We start from the raw sequence: 20660 nt of genomic DNA, 5'->3' as shown, positions 1-20660 counted from the left end.
GACCAGATTTCATGGCCGTGAATTTGGTAGGATCCTAACTATGGGAACTGAGTTGTATTTGCCTTGGTGCGATATGGATAATTGGCCAGGCGGGTTTTATGTGGATGCAGAATGTGAAAGCCGTGGGGCAGACAGGAGAAATGAGAGAGAGGGAAAATGGCAAAGCAGCTGAGAAGATTACTGACTGATAAAGTGGGGCCTTTCAACATCCAACCAGTGCTTGTCCGGATGGGGAAGGGTCATTGTGCAGGCTCGTACATGTGAGCATTGCCCTAAGACAGACACTGGGCAACTTTACAGCGGCTGTGTCTGGGCAGCAGAACTCTCAACTGCGGTGATGAAGTGGGAATTCTGTGTAATAGTTTTATGAATGCTTGGCAGGGCAGTGACTTACCAGGCTAAGGATTGCTACCCAATCAGTGCAATAAGATTACAAAGGTCTTCCGGGGGAGAGCTGAAGACATGTGTCACTTAACTGTCTAGGGTGGGATGAATGAGTCATTACAGGACTGGCTGGAGCTCACCTATATTAATGGAGGATCCTGAAAGACAATGGGAACCTCAGGGACTGAACAACTGACAACTAACCCTGGGAAACTTCAGCAGGCAGAACATGTGAACTCCGCAGGGGTCAGCAGGAGGAGGACAATGGACGGAGCAGTGACAGGAGTCTAGGACAAGAGCTGGCCTTTGGAGAGACACGAGAGCTCACCTGGGACTGAAAGACAAAGAGACAGAAAAAGTGGAAACCAAGATGGGTCCACAGCAGCATGGCTCATGGGAGCCCTGACTTGGCCAGTATGGACCATATCGTAATTTTGCTTCTTCTCTGAGCTAACTGAAGAACTTCCCGACGGTGTGTTCCAGTTGACCAGTAAATCCTGCTGTGGTTTGAAAAGGCTGCCGGGTGTCACTGCAGATACTTGTTGAGGTGCATTGGTCCCTGATGAGTATAAAAGTCTCTAAGCAGGGGTTTATCTCAGTTGAACCCACTGGGCAGAGCATATGGAGTGAAAAAGGAGTGTTGGAGCCCAGAGGCTCTGTCTCGGAGGCGTTGAGGCTACGTGACCTACTTTTAAGGAAGCGTGGGACCCTTGCGGGGTCTGGTAAACTGAAGGGGTTCTTCCCCAGGATTGTTTAAAAGCTGGGGCATAGCACAGATCCTGTAGATCTGTGACACCTGCCAAGGCCCAGATGTGGTGCCTGTGAGGTTGCGCTCTACACGCTTTATGAATGTGAATAGGATGTAACTGGAATATGTTTGATTCAAAAGGTCTCTCGAAAGGTACCATTACAAAGCTTATAATCTACTGAATATATTCATCCTATTTCTATGAATGTTTCATTCTTGTATCTGAAACTAGAAATATGAAGTATAACTCTGAGGTCCTACTGTAATTATGTAAAATGTGGGCCATTAATGGTGGTGTAAAATCTTGATGACTCCCATTGACTTGAACAATTGACTGTAAATGGCTCTGTTTACCTGCAAGCTTGCCTGTGTACATGTAGGCCAGCCCATGGGTAATGAAAAATGAGACCTTACAGTGAGATGTGACCATGTCACCTGATACTGGAATCCATCTCAAACCTGGTGCTTTTCCATTTAGAAGGAGGGGTGGGAACCCTGAGAGACAAAGGATTCCCACCTTGTGCCAAAGCTATAAAAGGGGGTGGAGCAAGACAAGGGGGGTCCCAGTCATGAGAAAGCCCCTGCTTTTCACCGAAGATGCCTGCTGGAACTAATAAGGATTGTACCGGGGAAAGGATTGGGCCCAGACTAGGAAGGAGTCTAGTCTGTGAAAGAAACCTATTGGAACATCTCTGGGGGTGAGATTTACCTCTAATCAGTTTCCTAATGTATTAGGCTTAGACTTGCATGGTTTGTTTTATTTTGCTTGGTAACTTACTTTGCTCTGTCTGTTATTACTTGGAACCACTTAAATCCTACTGTTTATACTAAATAAAATCACTTTTGTTTATTGATAAACCCAGAGTAAGTGATTAATACCAAGGGGAACAAACAGCTGTGCATATTTCTATATCAGTGTGATAGAGGGTAAACAATTTATGAGTTTACCCTGAATAAGCTTTATACAGAGTAAAATGGATTTATTTGGGGTTTGGATCCCATTGGGAGCTGGGTGTCTGGGTGCTGGAGATAACCAACAACTGCCCAGCAGGTCACCTAAGGTCTGGAGCTTTGGGGGCATGGAGCAGACCTGGGTCTGTGTTGCAGCAGGCTAGCGTGTCTGGCTCAACAAGGCAGGGTTCTGGAGTCCCCAACTGGCAGGGAAAATGAGCTCAGAGGTAAATTCAGCACATCAGGTGATAGTCATAGGGGGTCTCTGTGACCGAACCCATCAAAGTGCCAATGTGTGAAAAAGACCGAAAACGAAGGACGCAAACTGATCATTCACACATGAAACAAAGTGCTGAGGAAATGTCATAAATGTCTTTCAAAAGGAAAAGGAGTACTTGTGGCACCTTAGAGACTAACAAAAAACGAAAGCTTATGCTCAAATTTGTTAGTCTCCAAGGTGCCACAAGTACTCCTTTTCTTTTTGCGAATACAGACTAACACGGCTGCTACTCTGAAACCTGTAAATGTCTTTGTAACCTCAGGGCAACAATTCTTTATTTCTGAGGTAAATAATATTCAATACTTAACATGAGGGGACACAATTTATGTGGCTCATCATTTGTTTTGGGATCATGATGAGTTACATCCCTGAAAGGAGGTGCACTGGAGTGGGATGGATGGAGTGAAAGTTTCTCAGACAGATAGGTTTCCACTTTGTGTTTATTCAGCATTTGCCTTGGAAATTGCTTGTGCCTAATTCCCAAATAGCCAGTCAAGTTCCTTTGTACCCTCTGGATACTCTCCAAATCTCCCGAGCAGCAGCAACAGGCCCAGAAATTCAGGGTTTACAATCCCAGAGTTGCTGCAGCAGAGACAAGAACAGGCCCAGCAGGGAATGGGGGTGTGGCTGCCAGGTTACTGCTTTTGGCTCCTCCCATTATGCAAACGAGCTTCTCTCTGCACTTGTGTATTTCAGGGACAAAAAGTTTCGAAAATAAGGACAGTGCAGCTCAGTCAGTTACAACAGAATCATCCAAGACATTTGACTACAGGGCTCCCCTTACAGGGGACTCTCAGAATCAAGGCCAGAGAGGGAACCTTGGCCCCAGTAGATCCTTGCAGTAGTGCTGAACCTGGCCCAGGACTGAGAGGGGAGCCAGTGTACTTCCGTGTGCTGGGGGTTACTCCACTTAAGGGCCTGTTGAGGAGGTTCCCACTGTACCAGGGATATTTCTGAGGGAAAGGGAGGGGGCTTCTGGTGAATGTGGCCCCTTTGTGCTGACACAGCCAGGGCCGAGAGGGCACAGGGCAGGGGTAAACATTCCCCACCATTTCTGGAGATCCTGTCAATGAGGATAGTAAGTGAGTGAGTGAGTAGTAAGTGATAGTAAGGTGGGAGGGGGAGACACAAACCACTGACCCCAGCACTCAGGTGTGAACTCACTAATGGTGGTCATCAGGGACTAGCCGAGAGGTGCAAACTGAGCTAATCAGAACAAAGAGGCTTTATCCCTGTTCAGCCAGCTGTAGTGACCGATGTTCCTACACTAAGTCTTACCTGCGTCAGGGGCTGTTTCTCTCAGTGCATTAGTCACTCTGTGCAAACACAGGCATATTTCTTGCACTAGTTTTGATGCAGCCAGATTACGTATGCACGTTTATTTCCCAGATGCAGAGTGCAGAGGGATCCGGGTGCAGTCTCCATGACACTGTGCTGGGGGGTAAATCTAGTCCACCCTGCGTGGGAAGGCTGCCAGGCAGGCTGTGGAGCAAAGAGCTACGCACCATGTGGGAGTTCCCTGCCTGACCCTGCGGGGAGATTTGGGGAAGGAGGGAGCCGTGTGGTGCAGTGTAGCCAGTTTTTGCCCCCTGCACCTACCCCAGCTGTTTTGGCCCCTCCCCCTTGCCACGGGCAGACTCAGGGCTCCTCCCCTGCTGCCTCAGGGAACTCTGGGGAAAGCTCCACAGCACTCGCCCCCCCACCCCCCAGCCCCAGCTCCAGCAGCCACAGGCAGGCTCAAATCAGCTGCTGCTGACCCGGGGAGACACTGGGCTGCTGTACCCAGGCACGTATCAGCACACACCTGCTAATGGGGCCACCCCACAACAACTGCCCCAGCTGCCCCCGGCTAGGGGCCCAGAGGATGGCACAGCCTGCTCATCCCGTCTGCCCAGTGCAGGGCACAATACAGCTCTGAGTCACCAGGAATGTCTCACATGGGTTCAGTCCCCTCTCCCTCATGGAGAGTTTCCGACGGGGGCAGGTTGGCCAAGTTCTTACCTGAGCAGATCACTCCAGTATCAAGAGAATGAGAGCACTGGAATGCAGCCCATCCTGCATGACTGCAGTCCCAGAGAGCTGACTGGTCACCATCACAATCAACCAGAATGAGCCAAGTTTGTCCAGATCCTTCTCCAAAATGAGCATTACTAGGGGCACTGACAGCAGATCCACATCCCAGCTGCTTACAAACCACCTCAGCGTATTCCATCAGGGCAGGTTTTTCTCTAAGACAATAATTGAGACTGACCTTGCTGATTATCAAGGTCAGGGTCAGTTTCTCAGGCTGGCGCAGCAGCACATCGGGTTCCCATGAACCAGCTACTGCTGAGCAGTTTACTGCCCTGCCAGACACATGGATCATTCTCATGCTGCTAACACCAGCCCAACAGGTTCCAATCATTCATTATTTAAATCGTATTTGGGTCCCACATTCAATTTTAAACATGATTTTTAATCTGTTTTGGAGACTTTGGTCCAGATTCACTCCATGGGTTGCACCAGCACTTGCTGCTGTAACCCATGATCAGCCCCCCATGCCCCCTTTCCCCTCACACTGGTGTTACATCTGTCTGGAGCTGGGACGCAGCATGGGAAAGAGCCTGCAGCCCCCTCTGTGCTGGAGGAATGAGAGCAGCCGTGGAACTGGGCAGGGGCAGCCCTGAGGGAATGAAACCAATGTGGCCGTGAGAGGCCCTGATGCAGCACCTCTGCCATGCAGCTTGTGCTGGTCGGGCTTCTCTAGGCTCCAGCTAGGATTCAAAGCTTCTCTGCTCCAGCAGAAACCCTGGGGGAGGGAGGCAGGGCTCCTGCAGGATAAATCTTCCTGCTGGCAGAGCTTCCAGTACCCTCATGGGCACAGGGCATTGCACACTGCACCCTAACCCACATCCCCTCAGAGGGAGGAATCAGCTCTGGGCATATTTGGGTCAAATCCTGCTCACCTCGCACTTGCAAAACTTCTACTGGCTTGATGAGGCTGCCCCAGATCTGCATACCATAGAAGACTGGAGTACCCAGCCCCAGGACAATATACATGGTAGATCTAACAGGAGCCCACGAGGGAAGCTGGCAGGGAACCATGAAGGTTTCCACCAGACCCTCCCTACCTGTTGTTTCAAGAAAGTTCACTGAAACCAGTTCACTTTCATGAGAAATTTTGAGTTCAACATACTGGCATTTTCCTTTGAAATACTGGTTCGTCGGATAATTTCCGACCAGCTCTATTAGGGAGGTCATTTTACCTCTGTACACAGCACTGGGGAGACCAATACTGCATCCCATTTTAGTGTCCACATTTTAAGAAAGATGTTAAAAATTTGGAAAGGGAGCAGAGGAGAGCCACAATAATGATTCTGGGGCTTGAAAATGAGCCTTCCAGTGAGAGATTTATGGAGCTCCATCTGTTTAGCTTATCAAAAAGATGACCTAGAAGTGACTTGATTGCAGTGTATAAATACCTTTGCATGGACAAAACACTGCATACTAAAAGCCTTCTTAATCAAGTGGAGAAAGGCATAAGAACCACCAATGGATGGAAGTTAAAGTCAGATAAATTCCTATTAGAGGTAAGGCATACATTTTTCACAGTGATAGTGATGAAGCATTGGAACAAACTACCAAGGGAAAAAGAAGATTCTCCACCTCCTGAAGTATTCAGAAGAAAACTGGATGCCTTTCTGGAAGATGTGCTTTACCCAAACACAAGTTATTAGATTAAGTACAGGAGTGACTGGATTAAATTCCATAGCCTTTGTTACCCAGGAGGTCACACTAAAGCTCCCTTCTGGTCCTAAAATCTATACAGCTATGAATCAAAACGAAAGTTAAAGTTTGCAAAGAGAAGCATTCAAACATTCAGAATGCCAGACTTGTACTTACCATTTTTAGTCCATTTTGTGACTCTGCATTGTGATACTGTCTTTAATTACATGATTGTATGCTATTTTTTCCACAGGACCCCCACCTCGTTCAGTGCACAGAAGAAATGGTGCTCACTGAATGGCTTCAATGAGTGTCCCCAGCCCTTATATACTGCACACCATCTAAACTGAAATCCCACAACAGAATTGTTAATTTCCTCATGGGCTTTTCTATGGCGCTCATTTCTATACCACCTGAGTGCTTCACAAACATTAAAGAATGTCTCTTAACAACATCACTGGAAGGCAGGGAAGTGTTGTTTTCTCCATTTTACATATAGGGAGCTGAAGCCCAGAGACACTATGGACAAAATTATCAAAAGCATCCACTGTTTTTGGGTTGAGACCCCTAGGTCCTGGTTTTTCAGAGTACTTAGGCTTGTGCAGCACAGCTCCCACTGACTTCAGTTTACAGCAGTGAGTGCTCAGCACTTCTGCAAACCAGACCCCCCTGGTTACAAGTGGGCCACCCATAAAATGAGGAACACACAATTAATGACCACCTGTGAAATATTTGGTTTCAGCGACTTGCCAAGTATCACTTAGGAACTCTGTGGCAAAGGCAGGGGTAGAATCCAGTTCCCCAGGGCAGCATTCACCCACCTTAACAAGAGATCCTCCTTTCTCTTTCTGCAATCCCCGGCCTCACATACAGCACACAGTTTCTGCAACAAATGAGGCAGGGGTCCTATAGACAACAGCAACCTTCACTCCACAGCCCTGATTCAGAGCAGTGTCTATTCGGTTCACTGCATGAGGCAGGGGTCCTGTGGAGCAAATAGCAAGTTATCGTGTAATGAAAGACTGTATCTTAATGCATATGTACAGATAGGCTAAAATAAAGTGGCAAAGACAACTTTAATTCTGCCATTTCCTTATTTTTTTATGGTTCAACTTTGCAAATTTAATGTTCCTTACAAGTAATGTTTTGTGCATAATTCCCTGGATTTAAAAAAAAAAAAACTGAAAAAAACAGACTTCCAAGATGCAGAATCATGTTGACACCCACGTGAGTCATCAGGAGAGTTGGAACACAACCTCTGACCTTTGAGCTTTAAAATGGGAGTAGATCAAATCACATGAGGGAACTGTTAGTTCCCCGCGAGCATGGACCACATGGACACTTATTATGCAACAGATTTACCACCCCCCCAGCTTGCCACAAACTAAATGTTCATGTAGATCTGCTCTCAGTGTCCCCCACCCCACCCTGCCTGCTTATTCCAGTCTTGTTGCCCAGTTAGTCTTAGACTCCCCCAACACCCTGGGTCCTCATCTGGTCTGTCTCTCCTCACCCACCCCCAGTTCCTCCCCACTGGTTCCCAGTCCCAGACTCCTCACCCAGTTAGTCCCAGTCTCCCCCAGCTCCCAATCTCCTTGCTCAGCAAGTCACAGTTTCTATCCCCGACTCCCTGTTCTATTTACCCTGCCTAGCCACTAATAGTCTCTTCCCCCTTCCCTCCTCCCTGTCCTAGTCTCCTTGCCCAGCCAGTCCCCATCTCTCCCTTTCCCTCCCTGTCCCAGTTTCTCTCCCCACACCAGTATCTAGTCTTGGAATCCCCCCAGCCCCTGCCACCCCACAGGCTCCTTGTGCCAATCTACTCTCCCTCTCTAACCCCAGTCTGGTTCTTGCCCCTTCTGCATTCAATTCAGGAGGCTTCCCCTCTGCACAGCCTGGGCCCAATAGCGGAAGACTGGGAGGAGTGGTAGATACGCTGGAGGGTAGGGATAGGATACAGAAGGACCTAGACAAATTGGAGGATTGGGCCAAAAGAAATCTGATGAGGTTCAATAAGGATAAGTGCAGGGTCCTGCACTTAGGATGGAAGAATCCAATGCACCGCTACAGACTAGGGACCGAATGGCTAGGCAGCAGTTCTGCGGAAAAGGACCTAGGGGTGACAGTGGACGAGAAGCTGGATATGAGTCAGCAGTGTGCCCTTGTTGCCAAGAAGGCCAATGGCATTTTGGGATGTATAAGTAGGGGCATAGCGAGCAGATAGAGGGACGTGATCGTTCCCCTCTATTCAACATTGGTGAGGCCTCATCTGGAGTACTGTGTCCAGTTTTGGGCCCCACACTACAAGAAGGATGTGGATAAATTGGAGAGAGTCCAGCGAAGGGCAACAAAAATGATTAGGGGTCTAGAACACATGACTTATGAGGAGAGGCTGAGGGAGCTGGGATTGTTTAGCCTGCAGAAGAGAAGAATGAGGGGGGATTTGATAGCTGCTTTCAACTACCTGAAAGGGGGTTTCCAAAGAGGATGGCTCTAGACTGTTCTCAATGGTAGAAGATGACAGAACGAGGAGTAATGGTCTCACATTACAGTGAGGGAGGTTTAGGTTGGATATTAGGAAAAACTTTTTCACTAAGAGGGTGGTGAAACACTGGAATGCGTTACCTAGGGAGGTGGTAGAATCTCCTTCCTTAGAGGTTTTTAAGGTCAGGCTTGACAAAGCCCTGGCTGGGATGATTTAACTGGGAATTGGTCCTGCTTCGAGCAGGGGGTTGGACTAGATGACCTTCAGGGGTCCCTTCCAACCCTGATATTCTATGATTCTATGAAGACAGTCTCCCTGGGACAGGGGTCCGGGAGTGAATAGATGAGCCTGCACTCTGACCACTTAGATGCCAATTAGTCCCCCAAAGAAAGTAATTAGATAAGAAGGCTGGTGGGCTGGGTGGGATAAAGAGCCAAGTAGCCCATGAGCCCTGATCTAATAAAGTGGCACAGGAAGGATGCCCCAGAGAGAAGAGAGAGAGGGAGAACAGGGCGAGCTGAGCCCAGTCACTGAAAGGCCTCAGGGAAGGGAGATCTCTCTTCTCCTCAGGTCCTGACGAGGGGGCCAAACACAGAGGATATTGTAAACAGACCGTTGCGTGTGGACTATAGCGTTATTGGTCGAGCTAACTCAAAATCAATGGCACGGTCAATGCACAACTAGTGGAGTCTGTGCCATTTCTGCAGGGTAAGAAGACAGGAGCAAGGGCACGTCCTGGTACATTCCCTCATCGCAGTTCTGGTGCCTGATGTAACTCTCGCCCACAGCAGCCAGGAGCAAATCTTCATGGAAAGTCTCCGTCTTCCTGCAATCCCCTGCCTTATTGGCTATGCACCTTCCCACTGCTGCAACCAGTGAGGCTGTGGGCCTCCAGACAACAGCCTCCTTCACTACTCCGCCTTGATTCATTCCCAGGGCACCATCCAGCCTGTGCACTGACTGAGGCAGGGACCTTGCCAGAGGAGAACGTTTTGTCAAACTTTGGTATTAATCCAACTGGAAATGAGAAGTGAAAGCTGGATGAGAAGGGGTTGAGGGAGACAAGGTGGCTGAGGCAATAACTTTTATTGGACCGGCTCCTGTTGGTGAAAGAGTCAAGCTTCTCAGCTTACATACAGCTCTTCTCTGTCAGATCAAACATTTCTCTCTCTCCAACAGAAGTGGGTCCAATAAAAGATATTGCCTCACCCACCTTGTCTCTCTAATATCCTGGGACTAACCCAGGTACAACAACACTGCATATATGAGGATCACTGTCACTTTTTGGAAAAACAACAAGGAGTCCGGTGGCACCTTAAAGACTAACAGATTTAAGGTGCCACCAGCCTCCTCATTGCTTTTGTGGATACAAACTAACGCGGCTACCCCTCTGATACTTGACCCTTTCTGGAAAGTTTTCTAGTATTCTGCCAGGACAGCACCTCTCAAAAATTGCTTGGTGCAGAAACGTCACAGCTCCCGTATGGGTTTTTTCTCAGTGATATCCAGTGCACAGGGCTAGTTTGTAGACAGATGACTTATTATTTCTGGAATAATTCTGAATGGGCCCAATCCTGAGTCCTTTATTTTGTTTCTACTCAGTCTGTACAAAGCAAACTCACATTACAGTCACTGGCTGATTGCCTGAGTAAAGAACCCTGGGTTTGGCCCTATGTCCTTGCCCTGCACCTCTACCCAGGGAAGATGGGGCTTAGTGACAGGAATGGACATAACTATGCAGGGCATGGAAAGACTCCTCCTCCTCTCCAGCCTTCAGCTCAGGGATGGGGAACAACCCTCACTTTATCCCCACTGCAAAGGTGCAGCTCCAGCGGAGACGCAGCGGCCATTTTACAGAAAGGTGCACAGACGGGACGTTTGCTCTGATACCCCTTGGTTCGTGTGCAGCTCCCTCCTCCTGATGAGGTTCAGAGGATAGGGACGCCCTGCTGGGCCCTTGCTGCGTGGGCAGCACCAGGCATTGAGCCGTTGTTAGGACCAGGTTAGGGGGGTTACATCTGCAAGAGCCCACTGTATTTTACGTCTGCAGAGTTTCAAAGTCCTGGCAATGAAGTGCCTTTTTACTAAGTTCTTTTCTCCGATCTTTTTTATTTATTTTTAAAGACTAGGAAAGTGCATAAAACCCTCCCACCCCCGCTACTGCCCCTCCCCCCATGTTAAGAGATTTTCAAGGTTTGTCATTGAAACACTCAAAATCCAAGAAAGGGCCAAGATTAAACACAACCCTTAGCTACCATCACCATGGGGAGCTGCTAAAACTTTTGGAACTATAGGAAAATATCCTCTCTTCCATGTGCTATATTCAGAGGAAGATATTATTCTGACCAAATGTTAAGAAAAGAGTTTAAAATAAAACTTATAAGGGGCCCATAGTTGTAACGTTAACTATTAAGTCACAACAAATGTCTCCATAATATGATACCCTGTAGATCTGGCCTAGAGAGTATCAGATATTTTGTAATTTTCTATTACTGGTTGGTCCAAAACATGAAAAGTAACAAAACAGGCTGGGGGTTTGGAGAGTGCTCTGAGCTAACTCTAATTCTGGTCAAGCCAGGAGGATCCTCCCATTTCCTGATCACCCTATGAGGGGGGGTCAGAATCTTCATAAATGCCCCACCCTCTGTGCATCTCCCCATCTCCTTTGGCTGGGCGTCTGGGTCTGGATTTGAGTCTAAGGGTAACATTTTCAAAAGTGCCTCAGTGACTTAGGGGTTTATGTGCCATTTTCAAAAATGACTCAGGATCAGATTTCAAAGGGCATTCAGCTGCCTGGAAATGCACAAAGGTGCCTAGTGGGATTTTCCAAAACTCCTGGGAGTTTGGCACCAGGCACATTTGAAAATCCCACTGGGCACCTATCTGCAGGTTTAGACACCTAAATATCTTTAACAATCTGGCCTGCAGGCACTTAGGATCAATTGTCTTATTCAAAGTAAATGCCAGTTGGGCACCAAACTCTTGTTGGACTCTTTGGAATCCCAATGGAAAATCATATAAAAGTTTTAAACAGACGTTAATGGTTATAGATAAACAGACACATTATTGGGAAACAGGCAAGTTTACTAATTCAATGATTTTCTTTAAAATTTTCCCTGACGATGGCTACGTTTCCCAGATATTTTCCCTCCAAAATGGCAGCTGCCAACTGCAGCCACAGGCCCCTGTGGGGCAGACAGCCCCAGCCCTGCTAGTGCCCTCATGAACAACTGCATCCTAAAGAAACCTTCCGCCCTGCAGAGCAGGAAGCTCCTGGCTGGGTCACAGACCTCTCCCAAATGAGCCCTGACCCACTGGCCACGGGTCCCTCCCTGTCACTGACTCATATTCAGAAAACAAACTGCAAAATGGGAGCCATTCAAAGGGAAAGGAAAGATGTGGCATTGAAACAACTGGAAATGACATAACAAAAATGCTTCAGTCACACAGGGGGATCCTCAGTGGCCAGAGACATGAACAGTAATAATTACAGTTCAGTAATAAAAATAATGACAGGACTTGCTCCGGCTTTTGTACATTTCTCGTTAGGGTCACAGGCACATGACGCTCTCTGAGTTCAAGCCCTTTTGTCTCAGGGGATTTGCCTTTTAGGACTGAGCTGGCTGATTCTTACCTGAACAGGTCACTCCAGCATCCTCTGCATGATCGCAGTCACTCTTATCCCATCCGTTGTTCCCGCAGTGCCAGAGAGCAGACTCAGTACCACGACAGGCAACTTCATCCAGCCAGATTTTTCCAGATCCTGGTCCAAATGGAGCCAAGCCAGGGGCACTGACAGCAACTCCACATCCCAACTGCTTACAGACAACTCCAGCATCTGCCATGTCCCAGCTATCATCACACACCGTCCCCCACTGATCCTGGTGTTTAACCTCCACTCTCCCGGCACAGGGGCTGCGTCCATCCACCAGCCTCAGCTCGTCAGCACCTTCAAAGAGAGACACAGAGCAGGTCAGAGTGAGCAGGGAGCCCCCTCCCCAGCGTTATCACAGCAGAGGCCACACCCGGCAGCAGGGGATCCACGCCCAGAGCCAGGAGAATGGGACATGCCCAGAGCTGCCTCATGGCTCCACCTGATCCCATCTCAGGTCCTCACACTCAGGGCTGTCATTGCTGCAGCTCTCGCAATTTTATCCCCACTCTGGTGATTTGGGGTGTTTTTACCCGTCCCATGATAATACGTTGAAGGTGCCAACTCACTGAGTTTCCCTTATTCCAAATGGCACCATCTCCTGTCATTGTCACTGGGGCTGAAGCCAGCAAGATGCCGCTATGACGGGTTGGATCACAGAACCTCCCTGGGAGCTGCCATATGATGTACCCAGACTACTTCTGCCCATGCTTTCCCTGCCAGTTTGGGACTCCAGCACACTGTCTTGCTGAGCCAGACACACCAGTCTGCTCCAACACAGATCCAGGGTCTGAACCACATGCCCCAAACTGCAAATTTAACTAAGAGCAGCTTACAGAAGTGTTCCTGTCCTTGACACTCAGATGCCCAACTCCCAATGGGGTCCAAACCCTAAATAAATCCATTTTACCCTGTATAAAGCTAATAAAGGGTAAACTCATAAATTATTCACCCTCTATAACACTGAAAGAGATATGTACAGCTGTTCCCCGCCCCCCCCGGCAAGTATTAATACATACTCTGGGTTAATTAATAAGTAAAAAGTGATTTTATTAAATACAGAAAGTAGCATTTAAGTGGTTCTAAGTAGTAACAGACAGAACAAAGTGAATTAACAAGCAAAATAAAATAAAACATGCAAATCTAAGCCTACTACCGTAATAAAACTGAATACAGATAAAAACCTCACCAGTTCCAGTACGCTCTCTTTTACAGACTAGTCTCCTTCTAGCCTGGGTCCAGCAATCACTTACACCCCCTGTAGTTACTGTACTTTGTTCCAGTTTCTTTCAGGTATCTTTGGGGGTGGAGAGGCTCTCTCTTTAGCCAGCTGAAGACAAAATGGAGTTTTGGAGTCACCTGGGCAAGTCACATGTCCCTGCATGACTGAGTTCCTTACCAACCAAGCCACATACCTGGGAAAGCCCAGATGTGGATTGGCGTTTCCAAGTTCATTGTTAGCTTAAGGGCTTCTTTATTGGGCACTTACTGAGAATAGACCAACTGCTTCACTAAAACCTACTCAGAATCAAACAAGTATGCAGCCAATATTCATAACTTCAAATACAAAAATGATACATGCATACAAATAGGATGAATAGATTCAGTAGATCATAACCTTTACAGAGGTATGTTACATGGCATAAGTAGCATAAAACACATTCTAGTGATGTCATATATACATTTATAAGTATATTTCCATAAAGTCTTATGGGGGGCACCGTCACAGCCGCCATCTCCCTATAGTCTGACAGCATACAGGATACAGAGGGACTTAGACAAATTGGAGGATTGGGCCAAAAGAAATCTGATGAGGCTCAACAAGGACAAGTGCAGAGTCCTGCACTTAGCACAGAAGAATCCAATGCACCGCTACAGACTAGGGACCGAATGGCTCGGTAGCAGTTCCGCAGAAAAGGCCCTAGGGGTTACAGTGGACGAGAAGCTGGATATGAGTCAGCAGTGTGCCCTTGTTGCCAAGAAGGCCAATGGCATTTTGGGATGTATAAGTAGGGGCATTGCCAGTAGATCGAGGGACGTGATTGTTTCCCTCTATTCAACACTGGTGAGGCCTCATCTGGAGTACTGTGTCCAGTTTTGGGCCCCACACTACAAGAAGGATGGGGAAAAATTGGAAAGAGTCCAGCGGAGGGCAGCAAAAATGATTAGGGGACTGGAACACATAACTTATGAGGAGAGGCTGAAGGAACTGGGATTGTTTAGACTACGGAAGAGAAGAATGAGGGGAGATTTGATAGCTGCTTTCAACTACCTGAAAGGGGGTTCCAAAAAGGATGGCTCTAGACTGTTCTCAGTGGTAGCTGATGACAGAACAAGGAGTAATGGTCTCAAGTTGCAGTGGGGGAGGTTTAGGTTGGATATTAGGAAAAACTTTTTCACTAGGAGGGTGCTGAAACACTGGAATGCGTTACCTAGGGAGATGGTGGAATCTCCTTCCTTCGAAGTTTTTAAGGTCAGGCTTGACAAAGCCCTGTCTGGGATGACTTAGTTGGGGATTGGTCCTGTTTTGAGCAGGGGGTTGGACTAGATGACCTCCTGAGGTCCCTTCCAACCCTGATATTGTATGATTTTATGAGGAAGTGAGGCCGCCCTGAGTAAAGCTGGCTGCCACTTCTCACTTAAAGCCCACTGGGAACACGGCTGTCTCTGTGTGGCTGAGGGGGTTGGAGAGGACCCAGGGACCGTGGTGGGCAGCAGAGACCCTGTGAAAGGAGGACGAGGAGAGTGAGGGGAGCAGGGCATTGGGGAGACAGGAGGCAGATTCAAGGGTTGCAAGGGAATGGGGTAAAGACAATAAGTCAGCCGGAGGGAGCGGTGGGGAGGGGGTTCTGGAGGAAGGGGAGGAAAGAGGGTGGGGAAGGGAGAGTGTCTGGAGCAGGGGGCAGAAGGGACAGAAGGGAGGAAGGACTGGAAAGGGGCATAGGAAGGGGCAGGAGCGAGGAGGTGGGACTGGAATGGGGGGCAGGAAGAAGGTTGGAAAGCAGGGGCAGGAGGGAGAAGTGGGGAGGGGATGGGTGTCTGCATTGGGAGTTAACAGGGAGGCAGGAAAGAGAGTCAGAAGGGAGGGGAGGGGACAGGGATCTGAAATTGGGGCAGGATGGAGGAGTAGAGATGGAGCACAGGGTGGTCTGGAGTGGGAAGCAGGGAGCATGGGGCTGGAGTGGGTTACTGAGCAGGGGGAAGGAGGGAGGGGAGGAGAAGGGGGTTTAGAAAAGGGAGTCTGCATGGCGAGAGGAAGGGGTCTGGAGTGGGGGACAGGAGTGAGAAGTGAGGAGGGGATGAGGAATCAGGGGCAGGAGGGAGAGAGGGGAAGGGGGAGAGAGGAGAAAGGGGGCAAAAGGAGGCATTGGGGAGAAGAGGGGGTTTTATAAGGGGAGAAAGAGGAGGGAGGGGTGGGGAAGGGTGAACTTCTGGGGGAAGGAGGGAGGGGGTTTGAAGCAAGGCTGCAAGAGGGTGAGGAGGGGAGGGGTGTGGAGTAGAGGATGGGAGGGAGCCTGGAGCAGGGGCACATGAGGGAGGATTGGGGAGGATGGAGGAGTGGGGAGTCTGGTGCCAGTGGACAGGAGGTAGGGGAGGGGTTGTGGGGAAGGGGGACAGGAGGTAGTATTGGGGAGGGGAACGGAGTCTGGAATAGGCAGGGGATGGGGTTAGGAGTGGGAGGGGGCAGGAGCAAAGGGGACACAGGCAGGAGAAGGGAGGGGTCTCTAGAATGGGGGCAGTGCTTCCCAGTCTCAGGTGGAGAAGTTGCAGGGGCAGTGTGGGGTGGAGGAAGTCAGGGAAGTGTTGCTGTTTGCAAAAGGCTAAACCAAACCTGTCGTGTTACAATGACATAATTTATGTGAAGGGTTAATGTCAGATCAGAGTGAAGGTCTCCAGTATCTCTGTCTGTAACTCACCCCTGAACAGTAACAGAAGTTGTGTGTGTGAGTGTGAACTACGCTGCATGAATTAGCTCAGTAGCTGTCAAGCTATTTCCCAGTCAGTCCTTCTTCTGTCAGAGGAACTGAACCAGGAGGGGAGAGCGAAGGCAGTGCTGGGCAATGGACGGCAGTTCCCCGTCTCAGGGGTGAGGGGAGGGTAAGCGCAGTCTCCAGCTGAGCAGCCAGGGAGAGTCGTGCAGTTCGGGTGCACTAAAGGGTGACTTTTCAGCCTGCGATTCTCACCCCCGCACTGGCAGAGGAGTAGAGGGGGGGGTTCCAACGTCCAAAGACGGATGGAAAAATGAGACTGGATTTTTTTTTAACCTCACAACTTTTGTTCTGTGGAGCTTGGCATTACAGCATTGTGCTCCCTGATGGAGCTTCCTCTCCCCACCTGCCCCACACATTTCCCTCTTCCACTGGTCTCTTCCCACCCACCTCCCCTGGGCTCTTCCTCCTCCTCTTCTCCCCTTTCTACCTGGCCTCTCTGCCCTGCATGTACAGGCTGCTCCTTCCCCACATGAGCAGCAGACTCTGCCCCCACTCCCTGCAAGCTGCTTTTCTCCCAGTAGCTCTGAGTTCCACCCCCTGCCCCCAGTTGTCTCTAGAGTTGTTTGTATCTGTGGGGGTTGTGGAGAGGCAAAGCTGGCTGCTGTGAGGGAGGCAGTTAACAGGGAATGAGAGGAGGGGCCACTGCCTGCCACACACTCCTGGGATATTGGCTGGGAGAACTGGCCCCCCAGGACAGGGTGTGAAGAGCCAGGACTGTCCCTGAGACTGGGAGCAAGTATGGGCATCGTTACAATGCCCAGGAGTTACGGCTACATGCAGAGTTCCACTGTGACCCCTGGAACAGGCTGGCTATGGCAGTGGATGGCTGAGCCAGGGACACCGTGTTTATGGAGCCTCCACGGAGCTCAGAGAACAGTGCAGTTCACACCAGTACGTGGCCAGACCATCCTGCTCCTTTAATGCCAAGGAAATACAAAACGCTCACTTTGCTGCAGTCCACAGGGGTGTTTATTCAGGTACAGCTCACTTCAGCGCAGTCCCACAGGCAACCCATGGGGCCTGGTCTGCACTAAGAAAAATAGGGGCTTTTTTTCAATGGAGTTAACTCCGTGATGTTCACTCGTGGCAGGACCCAAGGCTGCAACACTGCTCTAGCTAAGTGCACACACAGTTCTGTTTTCCTGCACCCAGTAGAAACTAACAAGAGCTGTCAGTTTCCTTGCTCAGAAATCCCCCAGCCTGCCCCTCCAGCAAGCTCCAACAGGCTTTGTTTCCTTTCTGCTTCCAAGATCCCAGTCACAACTCCTTCTACTGGCTTCTCCCCGCAACAGACACAGTCTGACGCCAGTATCCTAGCCCCTGCTTTGGCAACAGTGGAAACCCCTGGCTAGCTCTGCCCTGCCCATGTGCCCAGTGCCTTTGGCAGTTGCCCCCACTGTCTGCAGCTGTTTTTACTACAAAAAGGATCTTGATTGCGCCATCTGTTGAGCATAAAAGAGAGTTCTCGTCCTGCCATTGGCTTTCATTCATTGTCTTAGGATCAAAGATTCCCCGATGGCAGCCATCAGCACCTTTCTGGATAACAATCACATTTACATACTGCACCTACCATATACTGGCTACACCTCTGTAGCCCAACTTGGAATAATGACCCCACCCAGCACTCTGAATATTGGGGAAGTTCAGATCTGGGTCTGGGAGTGAAACCTGCCACTTTGGCCCACCCCTGATATTTTCTCATTTGTTTGCCTGGACCCCACATCATTTTACAAATTTGCTTTCCCACACAATGTAAAGAGGTCAATGATTGTGAAACACAATCTTCTGGCAAAGACTGACCTGGCCTCTGCTCAGGGAGGAGGATTCGGGCACTGAGGGAAAGGGAAAGCTACATGGTGCTATCCCCTATATTGTATACCACCAACCCATACATATCACTGTGACTGTGTTCATGTGAAGAAAACTCAAATTTCCCATAGAAAATAAAAAATATCAAAGGGATGATACACATTTCCTCAGCAATCCAACAAAAATGCATTGAGCTGAACATGTGCTTGGCATCACTATATGAAACTATCCCACAATCGTGCAGTAATTTATCCCGCACGTGGTAGTAACTGTCCATCCCCTGCAATGTCAGTCTGATCAGCAGAAGTCACCACAGAATTCCATGCTTTCCGGTCATGTACAGCTGTGTCATGGGCTCTAATCCCAGCACATTACATAGGAACTTCTTGGGAATCTGAAATATAAACTCCAAGTCACCTGGTAGATGGTTGGTTTTGTCAGGATTTTCTGGGTACCAGCCCCCTACTCACTGCACAGTGACTGAGCTGTCTGTGAAATATACATCAGGGCAGGTTTTTCTCCAAGACAATAATTGAGACTGACCTTGCTGATTATCAAGGTCAGGGTCAGTTTCTCAGGCTGGCGCAGCAGCACATCGGGTTCCCATGAACCAGCTACTGCTGAGCAGTTCACTGCCCTGCCAGACACATGGATCATTCTCGTGCTGCTAACACCAGGCCAGCAGGTTCCAATCACTGCATTATTTGAATCATATCTGGGTCCCACATTCAATTTGAATCCTATTGCTGATCAGTTTTGGATTCTTTGGGCCAGATTCACTCCCTAAGATGCACCAGCACATGCTGATGTATCTCATGATCTGCTCCCCCCTCCCCCAGTACAGTTAAGTCTTCCTGGAGCTGGGACACTGCATGGCGAGGAGCCTGCAGCCCCCTCTATGCTGGAGGAATGAGAGCAGCCCTGAAACTGGGCAGGGGGCGGCCTTAAGGGAATGAAACCAATGTGGCCGTGAGAGGCCCTGATGCGGCACCTCTGCCATGCAGCTTGTGCTGGACGGGCTTCTCTAGTCTCCAACTAGGATTCAAACCTTCTCTGCTCCAGCAGAAACCCTGGGGGAGGGAGGCAGGGCTCCTGCAGGATAAATCTTCCTGCTGGCAGAGCTTACGATACCCCCATGGGAACAGGGCATTGCACACTGCACCCCAACACATGCACACCCCCCTTCTCTGGGAGGAATCAGCTCTGGGTTTATTTGAATAAATCCTGCTCACTTCAAAATTGCAAAACTTCTTCTGGCTTCAGTGAGTGTATGGGGGAGTGAGGAGCCAGGACTTGGCCCTTGGAGCTGTTGGATTCTGGACAAAGACTGTTGGCACCTGGACAACATTGATAACACACTCAAATCCCATTAGCATGAAGTGACCATTTCAACAGGAACTCACCTAGCCAGATACCTACAGAAACTCCTTCCCACCCCCAACCCCCAAACGAGTGTCTTTTGCAGTGTGCCCAGAAGGTCAACAAATTTCGGCTATTTTGGCCCGAACAGGATAACAAGTTTCAGAGTCCTGGAGGCCTCACAGAGAACACCCTGTCAGCCACCCCTCTCCTTTATAAAAAGGGGGAAACCAGCTCAGGTGTCCCTGCTAACCATAGCTGTGTCCGTATGGAGAGAGGTGATCTCTCAGGGAGGCTGGTCCCAGATCATTCAGGACTTTATAAATCATCACCAACAACTTAACCTCCACCCAGAGATGGGCAGCCAGTGCAGATCCTGCAGCACGGCTGTAACATACTCCCAGCATGATGCCCTGCTCAATGAGTTGCTGCCATTTTCATCAGCTTCGTTCTCTGAATGGTTTTAAGGTGCAGCCCCACATTAGGCTCATTTGAATAGTCCAATCTCAAGGTAACAAAAGCCTCGATAACAGTGGCAAGATCCAATCCCGAAAGGAAAAGTCACAAGCTCCTAGATGGGCACCAATGGTAAAAACCTGACTGTAAAAGTCACCACCCTCATTCCAGTTAACCCAGCTCCCCTGGTGAAGCACAGAGGAGACTTACCTGCTGTGTCCTGAAATGAGAGGAGAAGAAGCCACAGCACCGGAGTGGAGAGATGTCCCTTCATTGCCAGCCTGACCTGCTGTCCCCCCACTCACTGCACTGGCTGCACCTAAGCACCTGCCAGGGCTCCGCTGTGTCTGACAAGTGACAACAAAGCAGTGGAAGGGAAATATATAGATTCAGAGGCTGGCATCAGCTGTGCAAAGGAACCAATAGCAAACACATCTGCCTTTTTAGTTATTATCAGTGGTTTTATCTGTGACTTTATGCAGCTAAAACATCCAATAAAACTCGAAAGCAACAAACATCACCATATATGAGTGATGAGCCCCCTCCTGATGTCAGGTTTACCACAGCCTCAGATCATCGGGTAACCCCCAATCTCCGGAGCCGGAAGGAAAAGTTCTGCACAAACTGTAGCCGTGCTGTTTCTCACCCCAATAGATTCTATATCATATTAAACATGAACTGGGAGACATCAGAGGCAGGCTATTTTATAAACTAGGGAAGAAATCTCTTGTGCCAAAGGTGATCATTACAAGACCAATTCCCAGTACAGGACATGCCCAATTACAGACAAGGACAACTCACTAGAACCAGGTTGTGTCGCTCAGATCAGCTTTATAGAAGAA

At 49.1% G+C, this 20660-nt stretch overlaps 1 protein-coding gene across 1 annotated transcript in view; it reads right to left on the bottom strand.

Annotated features, from left to right (window-relative positions):
- Nucleotides 1–20092, bottom strand: part of LOC144268907 (antigen WC1.1-like) — a 62338-nt gene extending 42246 nt beyond the window's left edge. The window contains exons 1-2 of the mRNA XM_077824231.1: nt 20029–20092; nt 12185–12499 (exon numbers count right to left, since the gene is read on the bottom strand). Coding sequence (XP_077680357.1) covers nt 12185–12499; nt 20029–20092 — 379 coding nt within the window. The remainder of the gene's footprint in view (nt 1–12184; nt 12500–20028) is intronic.
- Nucleotides 20093–20660: the final 568 nt, after the last annotated feature.

The sequence above is a fragment of the Eretmochelys imbricata genome, chromosome 1, assembly GCF_965152235.1.
Source record: "Eretmochelys imbricata isolate rEreImb1 chromosome 1, rEreImb1.hap1, whole genome shotgun sequence".
Lineage (NCBI taxonomy): Eukaryota > Metazoa > Chordata > Testudines > Cheloniidae > Eretmochelys > Eretmochelys imbricata.
The sequence above is the reverse complement of the archived record's forward strand: the minus strand, read 5'-3'. Positions and strand labels throughout refer to the sequence as shown.